At 35.8% G+C, this 19,288-nt stretch overlaps 5 protein-coding genes across 8 annotated transcripts; 2 read left to right on the forward strand and 3 right to left on the reverse strand.

Moving 5' to 3' along the window:
- The first annotated feature begins 536 nt into the window (after positions 1-536).
- LOC8266332 (furostanol glycoside 26-O-beta-glucosidase-like) lies at positions 537-3,509 on the forward strand. Of its 4 annotated transcripts, none has more exons than XM_048372524.1 (8): positions 537-868; positions 948-1,367; positions 1,491-1,740; positions 1,879-2,081; positions 2,178-2,535; positions 2,652-2,757; positions 2,857-2,965; positions 3,148-3,509. In XM_048372524.1, exons 2-5 carry the CDS (start codon positions 1,294-1,296, stop codon positions 2,401-2,403), a joined length of 753 nt encoding a protein of 250 aa, XP_048228481.1. In that variant the 5' UTR covers positions 537-868; positions 948-1,293; the 3' UTR covers positions 2,404-2,535; positions 2,652-2,757; positions 2,857-2,965; positions 3,148-3,509. The 4 variants fall into 4 exon arrangements, with proteins under 4 accessions (XP_048228481.1, XP_048228482.1, XP_048228480.1 ...); XM_048372525.1 differs by lacking the exon at positions 537-868 and having other exon boundaries at positions 876-1,023; positions 1,116-1,367; XM_048372523.1 differs by lacking the exon at positions 537-868 and having other exon boundaries at positions 876-1,367.
- A 228-nt stretch (positions 3,510-3,737) lies between these two features.
- Positions 3,738-6,293, reverse strand: LOC8266331 (O-fucosyltransferase 37). The gene is made up of 6 exons (XM_002511170.4): positions 5,527-6,293; positions 4,967-5,135; positions 4,778-4,867; positions 4,411-4,694; positions 4,056-4,314; positions 3,738-3,968 (listed from the first exon to the last, which is right to left on the reverse strand). The coding sequence occupies exons 1-6, from the start codon at positions 6,210-6,212 to the stop codon at positions 3,738-3,740; spliced, it is 1,719 nt and encodes a 572-aa protein (XP_002511216.3). The 5' UTR covers positions 6,213-6,293.
- A 679-nt stretch (positions 6,294-6,972) lies between these two features.
- Positions 6,973-11,349, forward strand: LOC8266330 (probable aspartyl aminopeptidase). Its single transcript, XM_048372513.1, has 11 exons — positions 6,973-7,168; positions 7,256-7,391; positions 7,491-7,569; positions 7,704-7,906; positions 7,996-8,068; positions 8,513-8,635; positions 8,789-8,944; positions 9,663-9,836; positions 10,178-10,252; positions 10,354-10,494; positions 11,059-11,349. Exons 1-11 carry the CDS (start codon positions 7,075-7,077, stop codon positions 11,278-11,280), a joined length of 1,476 nt encoding a protein of 491 aa, XP_048228470.1. The 5' UTR covers positions 6,973-7,074; the 3' UTR covers positions 11,281-11,349.
- Positions 11,350-11,689: 340 nt separating this feature from the next.
- Positions 11,690-15,330, reverse strand: LOC8266329 (adenylate kinase 4). Its single transcript, XM_002511168.4, has 6 exons — positions 14,892-15,330; positions 13,878-14,023; positions 13,660-13,779; positions 13,398-13,565; positions 12,639-12,728; positions 11,690-11,981 (listed from the first exon to the last, which is right to left on the reverse strand). Exons 1-6 carry the CDS (start codon positions 14,989-14,991, stop codon positions 11,880-11,882), a joined length of 726 nt encoding a protein of 241 aa, XP_002511214.1. The 5' UTR covers positions 14,992-15,330; the 3' UTR covers positions 11,690-11,879.
- A 275-nt stretch (positions 15,331-15,605) lies between these two features.
- LOC8266328 (nucleolar protein 56) lies at positions 15,606-18,815 on the reverse strand. Its single transcript, XM_002511167.4, has 8 exons — positions 18,491-18,815; positions 17,892-18,106; positions 17,635-17,792; positions 17,342-17,529; positions 17,004-17,256; positions 16,620-16,768; positions 16,395-16,529; positions 15,606-16,157 (listed from the first exon to the last, which is right to left on the reverse strand). Exons 1-8 carry the CDS (start codon positions 18,693-18,695, stop codon positions 15,784-15,786), a joined length of 1,677 nt encoding a protein of 558 aa, XP_002511213.1. The 5' UTR covers positions 18,696-18,815; the 3' UTR covers positions 15,606-15,783.
- Between the last annotated feature and the right edge of the window lie 473 nt (positions 18,816-19,288).

Raw genomic sequence — 19,288 nt, forward strand, 5'->3', positions numbered from 1 at the left:
CGACGGTGTGTTCAAATTGTTAGGTGTAGGCTTGTAGCATGTAGTAAGAAAAGGTATTAGGGTTAAGTTAGTAGATAGAAAATTATAAATTTAGTATTAGAGTAATGTATACTAATATTAGTATACTATATGATATATTAATATATAACTTATTTTTTTATAGAGTATAAAATACATTATAATATTATAGTTATTTTTAATATGTAGTTTCTTTTCTTATTTCGATAATAATTGCTTGAATGATATAAAATGATAAATATTAAATAATTTTTTTATAGAGTATAAAATAATTTGTAATATTATAGTTATTTTTAATAGATATTATTTATATAATATAAATAATTATTAATAAATATATGTAAAAATTCGGTTCTACGGTTTGGTCCGGATCAGTACAAGACGGATCGATTCTAATACGGTTATGGTACACTTTTTACTAAAGAACCAGTACCATATCGTAATAGAAAAAAAATTCGAATCAGTTCAATTCGGTTATAAAAAATTTCGGTTATTTAAGTTCTGGTATTTATCGGTACGGTTATTCGGTTTGGACGGGAATCACTGAAATCCATGCTCAGCCCTATTTGGGACACCTATGTAGAAAAACACCATGGTTTTTCTCACCTTAATTTTTTATTATCTTTCTCCAAAATAATTTAACTCCTTTTTTCTCTTGAAAAAATAAATAACTAATTAATAAATCTTGACACTAATAGTTTTTTTATTTATTAATTAGCTCCAAATAGAGTTTTAAGTTATTCACGATTTTATAAATATTTTTTTTCATTAATTATTTTTTTTTTAAATAGCTAAAGTGATTGATGGAAGCAACATGAATACAATGATTGATTCTTATGAACGTTACGAGGTGCGTAAAATACTCAGTATTTATCACTTCCATATGAAAAGAAAATGATACCAGATTTCTAATTCAAATATCTCTATAGGAAGATTTGAAGCATCTAAAGGACCTCGGGGTGGATGCTTATAGATTTTCCATTCCCTAGACCAGGATTTTTCCTGGTATGTTCTTGGTATTAATTACTGTTTTCTTCTGATTATGTTTTTATTAAGAAATTTGAGCAAGTTTCTTTTGTTGGTTAAATAATATGTAGATGGATCCTTGAGTGGTGGGATGAACCAAAAGGGAATCAATCACTACAACAAGATGATTGATATATTGATGGAATATGTACAAGCTTATATATCTCACATATGATATTGCATTTCTAACATTGCATGATATTTTATTTACATTTTTAGTAAATCTTTAAATTAGGTATTAAACGTTTAATGACTCTGAATCACTTCGACTTTCCTCAAGCTTTAGAGGATAAATATGTCGGCTTCTTGAGCAGTTCTATTGTGTAAGTAGAAAATAAGAGGATGATGTAGGGCTGTGAACACGTTAGTTCTATTTTCTTTAACAAAAACATAATGAATTGGATGGTCTTTTAGTTGTTGTCTGCTTTTCCTTTCCCCCTTTCCAGGGATGATCTCAAGGATTACAGTGAATTTTGTTTTAAGACATTCGGAGACAGAGTAAAAAGTTGGATTACAATAAACGAGCCACTAATAACAGCAAAGCTTGGGTATGACCTAGGAAGTGCCCCGCCAGGCAGGTGTTCAGAAAGAGAAGAATGTGCAGCTGGTGAATCGTCCACGGAGCCTTACATTGTGATCCATAATCTTCTGCTCGCCCATGCTACTGTTGCCAGGCTTTATAAGCAGAAATATCAAGTGAGCAATGTTTTCTTTCCTTGTTTTTGGTTCATTAAGAGGCCCAAGGAGATATGATATACAACAGACGTAATGTTCTTATTTGTAAATCTCTCAGCATAAGGTGATTATTTTCTACTAATGTTGGTGAAAGGGCAGTGGAGAACAAACATGGAGTTCTTATATCTTACACGATTTTTGAATAACATTACCATTAACTGGCACAAGGCGCACCCTCAATCTGCAGGCAGAACAAGGGAGAGAAATTGGATTTCTCTTACAGGACAACATTATGAACCGTATTCAAACTCACTGGACGATATTGCTGCACAAGAAAGAGTCATGGACTTTGAGTTGGGATGGTTTGTGCATTCACTTATTGCATACTTATGTTAATCTTCTTCTTTCTTTTTCTCCCTCAAAATATTTTTGCTTGTTATATACATATACATATATAGGTATTTGGAGCCATTGGTATATGGTGATTATCCTAGCATCACGAGAGAATTGGTGAAGGACAGGCTCCCAACTTTCACTGAGCAAGAAAAAGTGTTAGTGAAGGGCTCCTTCGATTTTATTGGCATAAACTACTATACATCAAATTATGCCAAAAGCATTTCAATAGATCAAAATGCTACAGCTTGCAGATATACTCACGACCAATTTGTAAATGCCACATGTTAAACCTAATTTCTTTAACGTGTCTCCTCCTCCTTTTCAATTCCTCTCCCTCTATAGGCTATAGCCATTAAATGATATTCTTCATGTTTTGTGGCTCCACTGGAGGATAAAGATGGAGTTCTGATTGGTCCAAAGGTAAGAAACATATACATATATCATGCCTAATAGCAGTTTTGTTTCATTTCCATTACAATGTTCATTCATAGATAGCTATGTATATATCTTAAAAACTTTTTGTCATGTATGTATAGGCTGAAGGGAACACAAACATATATATCTACCAGAAAGGGCTTCAGAAACTACTGGAGTTCATCAAGCAGAAATACCAAAGCCCTAAAATCTACATCACCGAGAATGGTTGCTGCTTAGATTTTAGTACACTCCTTTTAGTTAGTTCCTATCATGTTTTAAAAAATTTATAGCACCAGTAACCTGCCATGGTCGCATTGCCTGCAGGGGTTCCCGAAAAACGAGACGATAATCGTGGCTTTATTGAAGCACTGGATGATCAACATCGAATCGAGTATATTCAGCAGCATTTGTACAGGATCCGCGAAGCAATTAAGTAAATAATTAGAACATGCTTGGCGTATTAACCGCATTGTAATATTTTAGATTTCATAATAAAAAGATGGTGGCTAAATGAAATGAAAACTGTCTAATGCATTTGCATTTTGTTTTTTGTTTCACTTGACTGAAAAGTAAAAAACTTAACTTGCCTAATTTATGTCTTTGCTATATTTGCAGGAATGGGGTGAACGTGAAAGGATATTTCTACTGGAGTCTATTTGATTCCTTTGAATGGTTAGAAGGATACACAATAAGATTTGGGCTGTATTATATAGATTACAGTGACAATCTTTAGCGCATTCCCAAAACTTCTACATTGTGGTATCATGATTTCTGGCAAGGTGATAGAAGACAGAGCACGATAATGCAGACAAGGACACAACGAACATCGATGCATATGTGTGTGCGTGTTCTAATACCCTCTGTATTCCTGCTAAATCTAATGGGTGCACAGAAAAAAGGTCCACATGAAATATCCTGTTTTCGACATCATTGCATACGTTTGTTTACATTTATTACTTGATATTCATTGTACTCAATGTTCCTAGCCTCATCTTTGATTGATATAAATTATGAAACAAGAGACAGTTACTCTCAGAAGTTCAAGAAAAGATATGGCAACACAATTTTTGCATTGAGAAGGAGAAAAAGAACTGTACTATGAAGAATTGCTATACAATGATTCATGTACACTCAAAAGCTACAATGGGAATTACAAAATGTCTTTGCAAATGGTACACAACGATGTGCGTTTTCATTTGAGTTGCTCAAAAAATTGGTGTGCTGTGCTTGCACATGCACTCAGGTACTGGGTACGCGATCACGTCCCGGTCTCTCTTGTTACTTCTTGGCTCTGGCTGGCCTTTAGATTTCCTGTGCAGCATCCTGGCTATGCTCCCAAATTCTGCATCCGAAAGAGAGGATTTTTCTAAAAACGGAATCATAGATCGCTTGTTAGGCTTTATGCATTTCCAATGACCCACATAGGCGCGGTGACCCTGTCAAGTTCAACAGCGAAGCATCAAGAATAAGACAGTTCGCAGATCTTTGAACAACATTTCCATTGAAATGACTTGCACTATTACCTGCATGAGCCGGCCCATGTTTCCCCCATGAGATGGTATAAAAACATTGCTGCTAAGTGAAACAATGTAGTCAATGGCAGCCATAGCAGAAGATTTCTTGATATATGGTAACAGTTCTCCTTCTCTTGCCAACATATCCTTAGTCACTAGATTATGAAATTCTGCTACAAGTGGCTGCGCAGTCTGAACACCCCCAAATGGCTCTCCACCTGCAATGTATATTCTGGCGTTGCTCGAGACCCCTAAAGCCTTTAAAAGCCTGCATTACTACCCCAAAACTCAGAAACGGCTACAATCAAGAGTCTAAAAAATCCTGAACTGAGACATCTAGTGGTATGCTTCTGGTAATAATTACCTTGCCATTTCAATTGCATTAAGGGGACACAGACCAGCAAGTCTTCGCTCCATGTGGCTCATGTTTAATCTTCCAGTCAGGTATTCAGTTTGGGAATTCCTAACTTGAGAGATGATTCTGTCATATTCTGCGCCTAAACCAGTGAGACATCCACTTCTGACCCATACATCCTTCTCTAGACGAAGATGGAGGGCAATATATGGACCTTCAATCCACATTCTCCTTGCAAGTCTATTCCCAAGTTCTTGAATTGGTGCTGCAAATCTTAAGGCGTGGAAAGCCACCTAAAACATGCAGAGGAAAGAGTTGGAAAAATTACATGGTCATTTTAGTGAGAGATTTCTAATTATAGCAACCCGAATGTCACCTTGCATCGAAGTTTCTGCAGATCAGGTGGAAGATTCTTGGAGAGCTTAGAGGCTAGCCCTTTTAGTACAAGAACACCTTCTTCATTCAGCTACATGAATGTTTGAGAAGTGCAAGTATCAATAATTATTCCCTTTTTACACCTAGCTGCTAGACCATTAACAGGAAAACTAAATCTCAACTAAATTACCTTTCTAGAAAACCTGGCACGAATCCATAAAGGTGAAACGTCAATAGGAATCTGGTTTTCAATGGATTGTCTGGACATCAAATGAGTAGAGGGAAGGGATGATACAATTCTTACATCAGCTTGTAAGATCCTCTTGAAATGTTCCACATCAAAAATATCAGAAAATTCGCTGCAATATTATCAGAATAGATAGATTCTTTATACGCTGTCATGCAATTCTCGATCAAAATTTAATTAGACTATAGTCCATTCTGTTAAGGACAAATTCTTGCGGCTCGGAAGTGCCACATAACCCAATATTTCATTTAGTGTGCCGATGAAACTAAGATCAACAACAAGAATTATATTGTTCTTGATGCCAAATACGCTTGCCAGAAATAATGGAGAAACTTTTCAAGAAAAAAGAACATGACCCAAATGCTATTTTAAATTAAGTTCATAACTAGAAGTTAATTAATTAAACATGCCACTTATTCAACCATTTAGGAACATAAACAGCGACTAACATTGTTCCAGATCAGCTTTATTATACTAAATTGATTAAAAAGAAAATCTTTTACCTATCATCACCCCAGATCAAATTAACCTGCAAAACAGGCACAACCAAGGCAGCTTCAAGAATTCTCGCAATAACAACAGCATCAACAATCTGGGTTCTCTGCTGATTCAATCCGCCTGAGGCAACAACTACCAAGAATCTCCTCTTCTCCTTCGAAATTCTAGAAGATGCCTTTCGATAGTTGATACTAAAGTCCAAACATGGCTTGTACCCTTCGCCATCAGGCTGCTCCCAGAACTCACTCTCCTCTTTTGACACATTCCCAGTAACCCCTTGAACCGGTAATGGCACCATGACACTCTTTGCTAGACCAGGCTTGTCACCTTTTACATGTGATAACGATCTTGAAGAAAAAGAAGCTAAAAGGCGGTGCGAAATTGATTTAGAAGGGAAGGAGAGTGAAGATGAAGGAGAGATGAAAGAGTTACATGAGACTGAATCTTGAGAAATGGGAAACAAGCTGAGAATGAACATACCCAATAGCGAAAAAGAAACAAGAAGTGATATAAAGAAGATAGAAAAGGTTCTTGAGGTGGTTGATAGTGAAAAGAACTTATCAATGTGGTTTCTTGGGCTCTTTTTGGGAGAGAAGAGAAGTGAAGTTAATGGAGAGACAGAGACTAAGGGAAAGACTGGTGATGGAATCAGTGTAAAGAATGGGTTCTTTATGTTTCTCGCTCTCGCCATGAAAGCCTTTTTGCTCGAGTTCTCTTCAACTCGAAAATCTCTCTGTGTTTCTTGATCAGTTTTCCAGAGATGGAGGGAAGATTTCCGTCATGGATATTGAAAGGGTATTTTGGTAGTAAGCTGAGTTTAATAGGTGACATTGTGAAAGCCGTTACAGGATGGATTTTTAGTCGTTAGATTCGGGTGCTTTTCCCGCGCAAAATGCTGGTATGTATGTGAATTATCAAATTGCAAGGCTGCAACTTAACTCAGCTGGGGTGGCCTGTGTTAATCGGTTCATCAGTGATCATACAATCTGTTTTCAGAGAATCATACATTTTCCTTGATGCGGCAGTAGACACACTCATATGTTAGTTCTTTAGTAAATTTATGGTAGAAACATTTAATCTGTCAAACACTTAAAATTAATTTTGCATAAGAATTAAGTACCTCTACAATGTATCATAAAAGCAATTAAGCTTATTAAAAGTTAATTAAATAACCAAAGCTTAAAAGCAGAGTAAACTTAATAAGAGAGTGAGTGGAAGTAACTCTTGTCCTTGTTAATTACTAGTTTTCAAAAGGATTGGAGCTTTTACTGGAATTTTTAATTAGCTCAAATCAGGCAAACATTATATTATTATTATTTTCTCCATATGTACGGTTAAAATTGGATGGGCCTAAGGCCCAAAGATTTTAATTATTTTAAGCTTATAGCATTATTCTCCCAAGTGAATCTTACGCAATAGTCATGAAAAGGAAAAGACCCAGGCCCCCCAGCCACCTACATATACGCACACGCGCTAGCTGGTAAGTGTAACTACTCCTACCACCTCCTTCACTTGCACAGACTCTGAAACTAAATTCAAAGAGGTCAGCAGAAATGGCGAAGCAAGACTCCCAAACTGAAGGAATTTCAATCGATTCTGATCTTATAAACTTCTTAAACGCCTCTCCTACTGCATTTCACGCCATTGGTAATTTAATCTACTCGTTCTTTTCCCTTTACTTTCTTTTGTTTGTTTCTTTGGAAAATCTAATCATAAGTAGTGGGATTCGTTTAGATGAGGCAAAGAAGCGATTGAAACACTCGGGATATGTTCAAGTTTCAGAGAGAGATGACTGGAAGCTTGAACTCGGAAAGCGATATTTCTTCACTAGGAATCACTCTACTATTGTTGCTTTTGCCATTGGTAAAAAGTATGTCTTTTCTTTTTTCTTCAACTTTATTTAATTTCATGGCTATTTTTTTAATTCTAATTTTACGCGTGCTTTTACTCAAATCGTATTGCTTTTTAGATATGTTGCTGGCAATGGTTTTTATGTTGTGGGTGCTCACACTGATAGTCCTTGCATAAAGCTGAAGCCTGTTTCCAAGGTGATATTGTACTTCTTTTAACCTTTTTTTTTTTTTTTTTCTTTTTGATTTTTCAGCAATTGATTGGTCTGTTTTTTATTTTTATTTTCTTAAAAGATTTTGATTACTGAAATTAAATCTCTTGGTTTTTTCAGGTAACAAAAAGTGGGTACTTGGAGGTTGGAGTTCAGCCATACGGAGGTGGTCTGTGGCATACATGGTTCGATCGTGATTTGGCTGTGGCAGGACGGGTGATAGTAAGAGAAGAAAAGCATGGCTCTGTTTCCTACTCACATCGACTAGTCAGAATTGAGGAGCCTATTATGCGTGTCCCTACCCTGGCAATCCACTTAGACAGGTCAACTGCTCGTTTGATATTTTGTGGGATTAGGCTCTATGAGTGTGTGCTCTCATTATTAATTATGGGTTTAAGAGATTTACAAACAGGAATGTGAACACTGATGGATTTAAGGTGAATACACAGAGTCATCTTCTTCCTGTTTTGGCAACTTCAGTTAAGGTAATCTACAATTGCATGAACACCTATGTTTATCTGTTTATTTAGTTGTATTATTTCAATAGTTAAAGAAATGGTTTCTGTTCTTATCTTATATAGCAGGAAATTGGAAACCATATGAATTGTTCTTTAATATCTGTTAAACCAGTGGTTATCTATAGAAGTGCTAAGTTTGCCTAAGAACTTGAGGGCTATAATTATCAGTTACTGTCCTCATACTACATTTATGGTTTAGCATTGTTCAACATAATTTAGCTGCCAGCTGTTTGGACTGATGCTCAGTAAGCATCTGAAAGCATTCTCTCAACTATGGAAATAGAAGTAACTAGTATGGCTCAAGCTGAGCTTAATTAAAATGTAGACTGAATATTCATCTAATTTTTTCCTTTCACATGAAGGAATTGTATGTGTTTGCTTTCTTTTATTTTAACAAATTGCATTTCACAGGCAGAGCTTAGTAAAGTGGTTGCTGAAAATGGTACTGTTGGAAATGATGAAGAAACTGATGGGATGAAATCCAGTAAGGGAACAACTAATGCAAACTCAAAGCATCACTCACTGCTACTGCAGGTAACTTTTAAAACTAAGGATATTTGTCTTTTATCCCTTTTTTTTTTTTTTTTTTTTTTTTTCTGGGGCTGGGGCTGGGGGTGGAGGATAAACGGCTTGGTTTTTCAACAATTTATTATTTCTCTGATGGTGATTTTTTTTCTTTTCTTCTAGATGATTGCAGGTCAGATTGGATGCAATGGTAGTGATATATGTGACTTCGAATTACAAGCATGTGATACTCAACCAAGTGTAATAGCTGGTGCTGCTAAAGAATTCATTTTCTCTGGAAGGCTTGATAATCTCTGCATGTCATTTTGCTCTCTCAAAGTATGACCTGTTCTGTAGGCAATCATTGAGTTTGAACTTGTTTCATCTTATACTTCATATTATTTTATGTGCTAGCAGGATCAAAACCCCAGTTTTATTATTATCACACTGGCTTGTGTCTTCTGACAATTAGATCTGGTTGTTCTTATGAACACATTTTGTCTGATGTCCTCTTTTGTTTGGCTACTAAATTGTAGCTATAGTTATAAATTATCTTGTCTTAGTTTAAGTGCTATTGCATTGGTCAAAATTATCTGGTTTATTGAAATGACAATAGAGTTGCATTTCTCAACTGAATATGCATTCTAGAATTTTTCGAGTTTTAAGCTTTCTGAATATTAAAGTTGATTTATTGAGTGGGAAAACTGATATTTGTTTTGTTTTTCAATAGATTTAATGACAAGTATAAGTATTTTTTATTCATTTAAATAGCATTTGTTGGGTGGGAAAGAGTACTCATTTTATTAAAAATTACAAACCACTGGAGATGCTCTAAATAATTTGGAGAAATTGCCCTGATATCTACTTTATATCTTTGAGCTGGAAATTGGAAGTTATGATGTTTTCATACATCATGATATCAATTTACCCTAACTAAATTTTAATTATTTTTCTCTCTCTCTCTCTCTCTCTGGGTTTTATGCCTAATAAAGATCAGTGAACTATTTTATTTTATCAATTTACTGAAGCTGATTCCCTTTTATGACTTTAATTTCAGGCACTGATAGATGCTACAGCTTCAGACAGCCATCTTGAGAATGAGAGTGGTGTTAGAATGGTAGCATTGTTTGATCACGAGGAGGTTGGGTCTGATTCAGCTCAAGGAGCTGGATCTCCTGTCATGTTCGATGCTCTATCACGAATCACAAGCACCTTCAATTCAGATTCTAAGGTGCTTCCTTTCTGGTTCTGATTAAAAAAATATAGTCAGCTTCTGTCAAGGGGAAGTTCGAAATTATAAAATCGCCTTTTATATTCATTCAACGTTTCATAATTGGGGATCTAGAAACCAACATGTTAATTAATATTATTGAAATATTGCTTCTAAATTTTTTTGCTAATATTTATAGTTTGATTGGGCCCACATATTGAATCTTCAAATGGTGTTGAATCTTCATATGCTTTTTTCATAAAAGTTGTGGGATTCTGATGAAAGCAATCTGCATGATTCTCTTAGATTTTAACTCCTTCATTTGTTAATGTAGTTGTTTTGTTTAATTGATTTCTTTTCAGCTGCTTCGAAAAGCAATACAGAAGAGTTTCCTTGTATCCGCTGACATGGCACATGCACTCCATCCCAATTATGCAGTACGTTGTCTAAAGTAGTTCCAAGGTGCTTTTAGATGATTTGTACTTTTAAGTCTGCTGCTCTAATGTGGCAATTTTATTTTATTTTGTTTATTTCGTAGGACAAACATGAGGAAAATCATCAACCTAGGATGCATGGAGGGCTTGTAATTAAACACAATGCAAATCAGCGCTATGCAACCAATTCCGTCACCTCCTTCCTATTCAAGGAGATTGCATCGAAGCATAACCTTCCTGTTCAGGTTGGTGGCTCTCTGTCTTCTTTTTCATTCTCTTCTGTTAAAACGAATTCAGTATTACTACTTTTCCTATACCACCACAACCCAAAACCACAAGAAAGGAAAAGGACCATATTTTGGCCAGCTGGCAGCCTTATCCTTCCCCTCAATATTATGGGAGGTCAACAATGTTATGACATATTCAATTTATGTTAAGAAGCTATCGTTTCTTCTGTGCAGAAACCAAAGCATGATTCTGTCCATTTTGTTCTCCATGAGCCCAATTCTAAAGTTTAGAGGTTTAGTTTTGAGGGGGATAACATGTGCAGGACAACATTTTATAAGTACCCAGAACATAAAATTTCATTTAAACAAGTTAGCGCACCCTGGGAACGAAATGAATGTCATAAAATACAGAAAGGACAGCCTCATTTACTTGTAGTTCCAATTACATGCCAGTAGTCATTGCCACTATGTATAGGAAAACCAATTATAATGGCACTGAGAGTAACTCTTATTTTGAGTTCGAGTTAGGTTTAGGTTGGCGGTTGAAACTAAATGTTTCAGAGAAATTCCCAATGTATGCAGGACTTTGTGGTCCGCAATGATATGCCTTGTGGTTCAACCATCGGTCCAATCTTAGCAAGTGGTGTGGGGATTCGAACAGTTGATGTTGGTGCGCCACAATTATCGATGCATAGTATCCGAGAAATGTGCGCAGTCGATGATGTCAAGTATTCCTACGAGCATTTCAAGGCATTTTTCGAAGACTTTTCTCATCTGGATTCTAAGATTACAGTCGACATGTAGGTCTCCTGGACGTCATCTTTCTTGGGTGTTCCCAATACTCAAAATAATAAAAGACTCCTGATTTGCTTAGACTACTGTTCTTGTTCTAATGGAGGCTTCATTACTATAAATTTCAGTCTTATATTGTACTCGTTTACCATCCAGGTCGTAACTAGCTGGTACCTTAGTTATATTTGATGTGGCCAATTCGGTACTCGAATGAAGTTGAACTATTTTGACAGGGCAAGGACTCCTGTCGGGGTATGATATTCCATGCCAAATCTGTAAAGGAACTAGGCAGCACGACAAAAAGCCCACAAAATTATGTGGCACAAGGGCAGCTGTAGATGCTAATCAGAAAAAGAGTAGAAGATTAATATATGATGCGAGACAATTAAATCAAGTAAGATTTAACCACAAAAGAACAAAATAGAAGATATAACCAAAGTTGTAATATCATTATTTTAATGTTAAACTCGGTTAAAATATCTCAACGATGGAAGAAAGCCGGCTTGCAGTCAAAAAGAAAAGGCAATTGTGAATGTATGCTTAAAGTACATATGAGAACAAAAATCCCTTGAGAACAACTCATAATTTATGAGTCAAAAAGGACCTCATTTTTATGAGGAAAGCACTTTTTGAACCTCAGCTGTGACCACTTTTGGAGGCTTCTCTGCTGGAAGCTCCGCAACAACACCCTTCTGCTTGTAGTAGTCAATCACCTGCAATTCAAATGTTCAAAAAACAATCAATCTTTAGAATGAACTCGATAATGAGTAAATAATATGACAGCAGACCAACAATTAATCGACATGGCTAAAAAGGAAGAATTATAAGCTTCTATGAGATTGAACTGTAGGCGCACCACTGGATAAAAAGATGAAGGGTTCAAAAACCATCAATTGACACCAGATAATATATCATAGTCTAAGGTAACAGTTCAAAATTAATATGAATATTGATGCATCTCAAGATGATGCATGACCAGAGGCCTTCATAATGACTGCAATCACAAGTTGCAATCAAGATATATAGGCTGCTGATGTGAATTCAAAAGAGCCTTGAGCCCACCAATAAATAAACACAGGCTTGGCTGCCCAAGCAAAAATCATGGATATCAATCACATTCCTCTAGATATTTCTAAAAGATCTGTTATATGGAATATGCACAGGAAGAGGACAGGGAAAGAAATTCTGCAAATCTGTGTTCAGTGTCTTTCACCCTCTTATGTCCTGACGTTAAAAAAAAAAAAAAAAAGTATATTATTCTGTCCTAGGAACAACTAGTGACAGCCATAACCCTCTATATACTATTACACAGCAACTGAATCTAATTCTATCTGATGTCACCAAAAGTAATGAAACGAATGAAAGCATACCGGTTCAGTTTGCTTGTGGAATGCCTCCAGCCTTGATTTAAGAACTGCTGCAGTATCATCTTTACGTTGAATCAAAGGTTCTCCACTTACCTTCAAAAGAGCAAAACATGGGTACAAGCTTATTAACATATTTTCAACAGCTAATTTGCAGCAATAGAGATGCAAATTATGCAGAGATCACTATAGCAAGCATATAAAACCAGTAAAAGTTGTCAAATCGTACTCTTATATACACATGGATCACTAAAATTCTAAAAATGGGACGTAAACTCAAGCCCTCTATGATTTTCTACAGGCTCCAGTAAATCCACCTGATATATATTGATGCCTGAATCATTTTATCCTAGATGAATGGTTTATAATGTAACAGTGACGACCTTCACATAAGCATCTCTTATGCTTGGACATGTCAATTCTATTGAACCAGATCCTAAATGTTCAATCAGGTAAACTTCCGGATACTGCTTTGCAACTATGCCTGCATGGAACTGGCTCAACTAACATAGACTGGTCAGAGTTATCCTAGGCTATTATTAAACAAAAAAGCAACTAACAAATCAGTTAACACTCACCAAGAGCAATTTACGAATAATTATGAATAGCTATAACAGACTACTTTATATGTGGAATCTACGATTAACTTGTTTAGCCACTTTCTTGTCCTTTGCATTCGACCCATGTCAATGCATGCATCCTCGACTAGTCAGTTACATCTTCACAGCCAAAAAAGTAAAAGGATAATTAAACAAATCGCCTTACATCATCTACACCAGCAACCTTGGGAGGTGCAAATTTGGTGTGGTAGGTTCTACCACTTGAAGGGTGGATCCAGCGACCAGTGATTCTTTCCTCCAAAATAGCATCATCAATTGCAAAATTAAGTACCTTATCAATTTTTGCTCCCTGCTTTTCAAGCATCTCATCAAGCTGGACATAGTCAAAAGACAAAGTTATGAGCACACATAAACTGATTGAACAAGCCCAGGGTTGTACACAAGTAAATGATATGCTCGAATGGCACCTTCTGTGCTTGAACCACAGTTCTAGGAAATCCATCGAGAATGAAACCTTTCTGACATGAAGGTTTCTTCATTGCTTCATCTATAATGCCAACAACCAAATCATCAGAAACCAATTCTCCCTGAGATACCGCAAAAACTCCAAATTAGCAAAGAACAGCAAAATATTTAAGAAAGAAAAGAAAGAAAGAAGGAAAATAGGAATAGCTTAAGAATAAACCTTATCCATAGCCTCCTTGGCCTTAACACCAAGAGGGGTTTTAGCAGCAACAGCAGCTCTCAGCATATCGCCAGTAGCCAAGTGGCATAAGCAGTACTCATCCTTGATGATGGGTGATTGAGTACCTTTACCTGAACCAGGAGGACCTGCCAATCACATAATTTAAGTTACGGTATAGAAATGTTTGTATGCTGCAATATCAGCAATAATATGCAAATGAGAAAATTACACTTACACTATGTTTGGTTGAAATTCATTAAGGAATTCATTTCATTTGAGAAGAAAACATGAAAAAGAAAGTAAAATAAAAATGATAAAGTTGAAAGAAATATTTTGATGTTATGAAATATATTGACTTACTAATGTGGAATTCATTTGAAAATTATACCTATTATGTTAGAATTTAGTTTAACTATAACTAATTCCACACAAATTTAATTATGTAAAATTCTAAATTAAGTTTCATTTCGTTCAAACCATATAAACTTTAGATTTACAAATGAATTATCATAAATTTTATAGATTTCAACCAAACACAATGTTAGTCTAAATACAAGGCATTTAGTAGAGATACTTAACCCCAAAAAAATAAAGTTGATACTTTTTGCCCATAAACATTCCACTGGAAATTGAACTGTTATATTGAAATATTCTAAAGAGCAGCTATTGTGTTCTCGCAACCAAATAACATGCCACAAATAAAGCCTTTCTCTATTTTTCCTTTCATTATTATGGATTAAAAAGCATAATTATTCAAATTCCAACTACTTAAAACCTTAAAATTCCACTCACCAATAATTTTAATAATAATAGCAGTAGAGTATTAGTTGTAATAAACAAACCCAATCCTGTTTTCCCATTTGGTCTATTTAAGACCAGCAAAGAAACACAACAGGGAAACAAATAAGAGTCTACAAGAGAACGACAGCGAAGTTTCGGATCTGAGAAGCCGGAATAGTTAGACAGGATTATTTGAAAGAACTGACATTGCAATTAAAGTATATAGAGAAATACCGATGAGAATGAGGCGCTTGTCTGGTTTAGAGGAGCACTTCATGCGACGGAGGAGCTCCGTCATGAGATCCACTGACGGCACATCCTCCAAATTCGCCATTATTTTAGCTTTCTCCTTACGACCAAAAGCAAAAGGGTTACAGTAAGAGAGAGAGAGAGGAAGTAGTTGTGTAGTAAGAGGAGGTTGGGTTGTGTTTGGCGTATGAAAAGTGAAAAATGTTTGGTGGGTTGGTTCGGACCGTCCAATGCTTCAAATTCAAGCAGTAGCTTCCCGTCTCTTACCTCTCTCTCTCTCTATGAAATTACTCTTTTACCCCCTTGACTTTGACTTCCTCTTTAATTTTGTGTCTCCTTTTTCTGCAGTTGGCCGCCCAAGGCAGATGAAAAAATTGCTCGTCTTTTCTATTATGATGAAGCAAGCATTTGTACGCTCTTCCCAATTGGGTTAATTTCTCTTTTCTGTTTACAAATCAGTCGAACTAAAATATGTGAGAAAAAGAAAAAGCCCACAACATAGCATTTCATTACACACCGAATCCGAATATAACCAACTCATGCGTGAGGAATTAAGAAGTTACTAGTGATTGTGATTTCAGACCTACCAACCAAAACTCTTTCCCTGCCTGCCACCAAGAGGTGACAATTTAACAATCGTAGCACACAGCATGATCCAGACATAAGAATGCTGGATGATACTGCCAGCAAAGAAAAGAATTAACAAAACAAGCCCATAATAGAATAACAGCTGAATATTTTATAGTTCTTAGGACACCTAATCTTTTCATAATTCATACTAATAACAGATCAGTTAAACGCCACTTCTACAATTCAAAACTCTGATGGCAAACAGTTTCCACTTATGTAATAAACTCAAATACATCCTGTCAAAATTTCATTCATCATCTTCGCTTTTTGATTTCTTCTTCTTTTTCTTCTTCATTTCACTGGCAGGCTTCACATCCTCTACATCTTCATCTTTACTCTTCTTCTTTTTCTTTTTCTTGTTAGCTCCATCCTGCTCGGCATCAACCCCATTCACTCCATTTGATTTCTCCACAGCCTGCTCTTGCTCCAATTTTCTTTTCTCTTTCTTCTTCTTTTTCTTCTCTGATTTAGCATCCTCCAAAGCTTCTTCATTTGCAGCAACTGTTGGTTTATCCTCAGCCACATCTTCACCATCCTCTGCAGCCTCAGATTTTGATTTCTTTTTCTTGCTTTTCTTTGTTGAAGGTACAGGACTGACTTCTTCTGTTTCCATATCATCCTCTGCGGCGGCAGCAAACATGATCAGTGAAATATATTCTATCCAATGTAAGTAAGATCATTGATAAAATGCCAACATGCCAAATTGTTGACACAATAAAACTAACTGCTCTCAAAGAACAACCACTGATGCCCGGGCTACTTAGTGTTTGTACAGCTACAATGGATCTGAAGGAAGTTTTTTATATACACCAAATGTCGAAACAAATTAAATTTATATGAAAAGTTATATGCACACACCTTTATTTTCAGCACTTTCAATTGCAGCTTTCATCACATCGATGTTTTTACGAGGTGCAACTCCCTTGTCATAGAAATCTAATCGTTCCTCAACTTGTTCTCTTAGTTTCTCACCAAATATGGTAGTGCCATTATCTGCAACACCACCAGAGGGGAACAAGTAAATCCTAAAGGTGGCAAAGAAAGTTGGAATACGAATACAACTTACCAACAGATTAATTATACCTGAAAAACAATCAATGCGAGAGGCTATAGAGCATTTGTTTGCTAGATAACGAGCCATGCGTCCCTTGTTGCGAGCAGATGCTCGACCAATAAAGGATGAATGGAAGATCAAACCATATTTTGGTGTGTTTCCTCTAGTTTTCAATGCCCTGAAAATAGCATCAAAGAAATGAGTCTGGTAACTCAAATCATAAGCAGAAGAATTCTTGGGGAAAAGCATCACAGCGGACTCGGAAATAGAATCTTCTCAAGGGACACAAAATAATACCCCAAGTAAAGAGATGACAATGAATAATTTGAAATTTAGAAAGTTAAAGCCTCTAGAAATAATATAGGCTTACAAGAAGAATTCTATATAACTACAAGGATAGTGATGGTAAACACCTGAACAATGCCTTCTCTGCACCAAGAATCTGAAGTGTAGAAGAAGGGCATTTAGCCAGATTTGTAAGACTACCAGCATGAGAAATCAAACGAGCCCCAACAACTTCACCAATCAAGGAGGCCAAATTGGGTGCAATATCATTCATCTTAGTAACCAAATAATCGTACAACTTCTTCCTATACTCAGATAGATCCATTACCCTCTGAGCAAACTGCTGGACATTAATCAAGTCAATTGGGGACAAATCCTGCCCTGAAAAGAGTAAACAAGCAAGTTAATAAAGACAAAATAAGGATCAACAAGTATTTCATAAGGAGTAAAGATATAAGAATTCTACCCATTGATGCCTTGGCAGCTTCTACAACCTCTTTTGCCTTATCCTCATCACCAAGTATGTCTGTCAATTCAGGGATTTTCTCTTCAGACAACTTAGCCTTGTCTTCTATGAACTTGGCAAGTTTTGCATAGAGATAGTTGTCATTGACAATCTTCACTAACTCAGGAAAATGCCAAGAGTACCATTCTCTGCAGAAAGTGGGAGTTGAAGGACATTAAGACAAAGTACATGATCGTTAGTTTTAAGAATTGCTCTAACAACGCAAATGAGCATTAGAAAGATCCGCAGCAGACCTGACTCTCATTGAGAAAGAATTGATATCCTTATCAAGAGTATCGAGAAGGAAAATTGCTTGAATAACCATATTGTCAACTCGGTTGACATTGAACTTGACCTTTGCCCTGCTATAACTGTGACCCAGACCAAGTTGGGCTTTCTCCAAGTCACCAGGCTATGAGACATAAGAATCTTATAAGAGAAACATCCCGGTTATCTCAGAAAAGCATAAAATATATATATATATATATATATATATATTTGAAATGCAAACCTTTAGGTCCTTGATGAATCTTTCAAAGTGTAGACGGACACCACGAATAAGCTCAAGAACAAATTCATTGCTTTGGCAAGGTATTTTAGTCACTTCAAAGATATGTGAACCCAACTTGGGCTCAGAAACTCCTAAACTAAACTTAGCCTTCTTACCTTCCTTAACTTTTGGGAGATTAAGCTCTAAAAAGCTCCTTAACTCATCCGTCATAAGCCCTGAAAATTCGAATAAATAGATTCTGCTGTCAGAGTTCACAACTGGGAGTTAATTAACTAACATGCCACTTAACTAACCGTTTAGGAAAAGAAATCAGAATTCATAGTCCAAATTGACTAAAGTACCCTGTAAATGATTTAAAAGTCCCCATTTATTTTTTACTCTTAAACGCCATTGCAGAAATACGAAAGCACATTAACAAGGAAAACCACATAACTGGTAATAAGAGAAAATGCAAAATCCTAAGAAGCAATGACTCAAAAAGTAAATAAATGAATGAATAAATAAAAAACCTTAAATGAATTCTATCATTTGATAAACTCTAAAGACCTAAAAGATAACATCACTATACAGTAATGAGTAAGTGTGTTACTAAACGTTACCTTCAGAGAGAGAGTTACACTGATTGAGTGCATCTAAAGAAGACTCAAAGGGAAGAAAAGCAGTTAACTGAACAACTTTGCCGAAACGGTTAAGATCCGCGACGGAATTACGAACAGCTTCTGTGTTTTGTCCAATTTCATCGAGACCGTTAGCGAGAAACAGACTGTAACCAGACGCCGACTCGTATAGCAAATACAGCGCCATGGCTCAAATGGACTAACAAACTAGCAATCTTGGGTTTAGCTTTTTTCCCTTTCTTTTATTGTGGGTTATTATCGGCTGAAAGGAATGAGAAGGAAGACGAACTGAAAAAAGGGTTTTGGTGTTAGGGTTTTATAATAAATAAACATTATAATTTGTGGAATTAGGGTTCAGTTTATGGATTTTGTATTTGGGTCAAGTTGACCCAATATGCCTATCCGATCGAATACGTTTTGGGCCTATATCTCTTTTAGAAAGCCCCAAACTGTCAAGGCCCATTAAAATTTTCTTTTAATAGAAAAAGCACTTCTAAGATATGATTCATAAAACTGTAGCTTGGGCAGTTTAGTATCAATTTTTTTCTTATATTTTTTTTTTTTGTTGTTCATTTTCTAGACTAAATATTTTATTTTTTAAGGCAGGAAAATAATTTTTATAATTTAGAAAATTCATAAAGAGATTTTTCTAAATTTCTGAATTCAATTTTTAAGAAAATAAAATAAAAAGGATAGGAAAATTTCATATTTGTAGTTCTAATGAAATTACTAAATTCCTACTATAATTATAAATTAACCAACCCTATTTATTCATTTAGT

This window comes from Ricinus communis, chromosome 4, assembly GCF_019578655.1.
Source record: "Ricinus communis isolate WT05 ecotype wild-type chromosome 4, ASM1957865v1, whole genome shotgun sequence".
Lineage (NCBI taxonomy): Eukaryota > Viridiplantae > Streptophyta > Magnoliopsida > Malpighiales > Euphorbiaceae > Ricinus > Ricinus communis.

What these genes read in the sequence shown, in the direction of transcription:
- LOC8266331 (XM_002511170.4), bottom strand. Translation starts at nt 6,212, where the DNA reads ATGGCGAGAGCGAGAAACATAAAGAACCCATTCTTTACACTGATTCCA. An exon ending in TGCAGAAACTTCGATGCAAG is followed by an intron (nt 4,695 to 4,777) that starts GTGACATTCGGG and finishes TGCATGTTTTAG; the next exon opens with GTGGCTTTCCACGCCTTAAG. An exon ending in AATGCAATTGAAATGGCAAG is followed by an intron (nt 4,315 to 4,410) that starts GTAATTATTACC and finishes GTAGTAATGCAG; the next exon opens with GCTTTTAAAGGCTTTAGGGG.
- LOC8266330 (XM_048372513.1), top strand. Translation starts at nt 7,075, where the DNA reads ATGGCGAAGCAAGACTCCCAAACTGAAGGAATTTCAATCGATTCTGAT. An exon ending in TACTGCATTTCACGCCATTG is followed by an intron (nt 7,169 to 7,255) that starts GTAATTTAATCT and finishes GGATTCGTTTAG; the next exon opens with ATGAGGCAAAGAAGCGATTG. An exon ending in AGCATAACCTTCCTGTTCAG is followed by an intron (nt 10,495 to 11,058) that starts GTTGGTGGCTCT and finishes CAATGTATGCAG; the next exon opens with GACTTTGTGGTCCGCAATGA.
- LOC8266329 (XM_002511168.4), bottom strand. Translation starts at nt 14,991, where the DNA reads ATGGCGAATTTGGAGGATGTGCCGTCAGTGGATCTCATGACGGAGCTC. An exon ending in CAAGCGCCTCATTCTCATCG is followed by an intron (nt 14,024 to 14,891) that starts GTATTTCTCTAT and finishes TGTGATTGGCAG; the next exon opens with GTCCTCCTGGTTCAGGTAAA. An exon ending in CCAAGGAGGCTATGGATAAG is followed by an intron (nt 13,780 to 13,877) that starts GTTTATTCTTAA and finishes GCGGTATCTCAG; the next exon opens with GGAGAATTGGTTTCTGATGA.
- LOC8266332 (XM_048372524.1), top strand. Translation starts at nt 1,294, where the DNA reads ATGACTCTGAATCACTTCGACTTTCCTCAAGCTTTAGAGGATAAATAT. An exon ending in TTCTTGAGCAGTTCTATTGT is followed by an intron (nt 1,368 to 1,490) that starts GTAAGTAGAAAA and finishes CCCCCTTTCCAG; the next exon opens with GGATGATCTCAAGGATTACA. An exon ending in TTTATAAGCAGAAATATCAA is followed by an intron (nt 1,741 to 1,878) that starts GTGAGCAATGTT and finishes GTGAAAGGGCAG; the next exon opens with TGGAGAACAAACATGGAGTT.
- LOC8266328 (XM_002511167.4), bottom strand. Translation starts at nt 18,695, where the DNA reads ATGGCGCTGTATTTGCTATACGAGTCGGCGTCTGGTTACAGTCTGTTT. An exon ending in TCTTTCTCAATGAGAGTCAG is followed by an intron (nt 17,530 to 17,634) that starts GTCTGCTGCGGA and finishes CACTTTCTGCAG; the next exon opens with AGAATGGTACTCTTGGCATT. An exon ending in TCGCATTGATTGTTTTTCAG is followed by an intron (nt 16,530 to 16,619) that starts GTATAATTAATC and finishes GTGGTGTTGCAG; the next exon opens with ATAATGGCACTACCATATTT.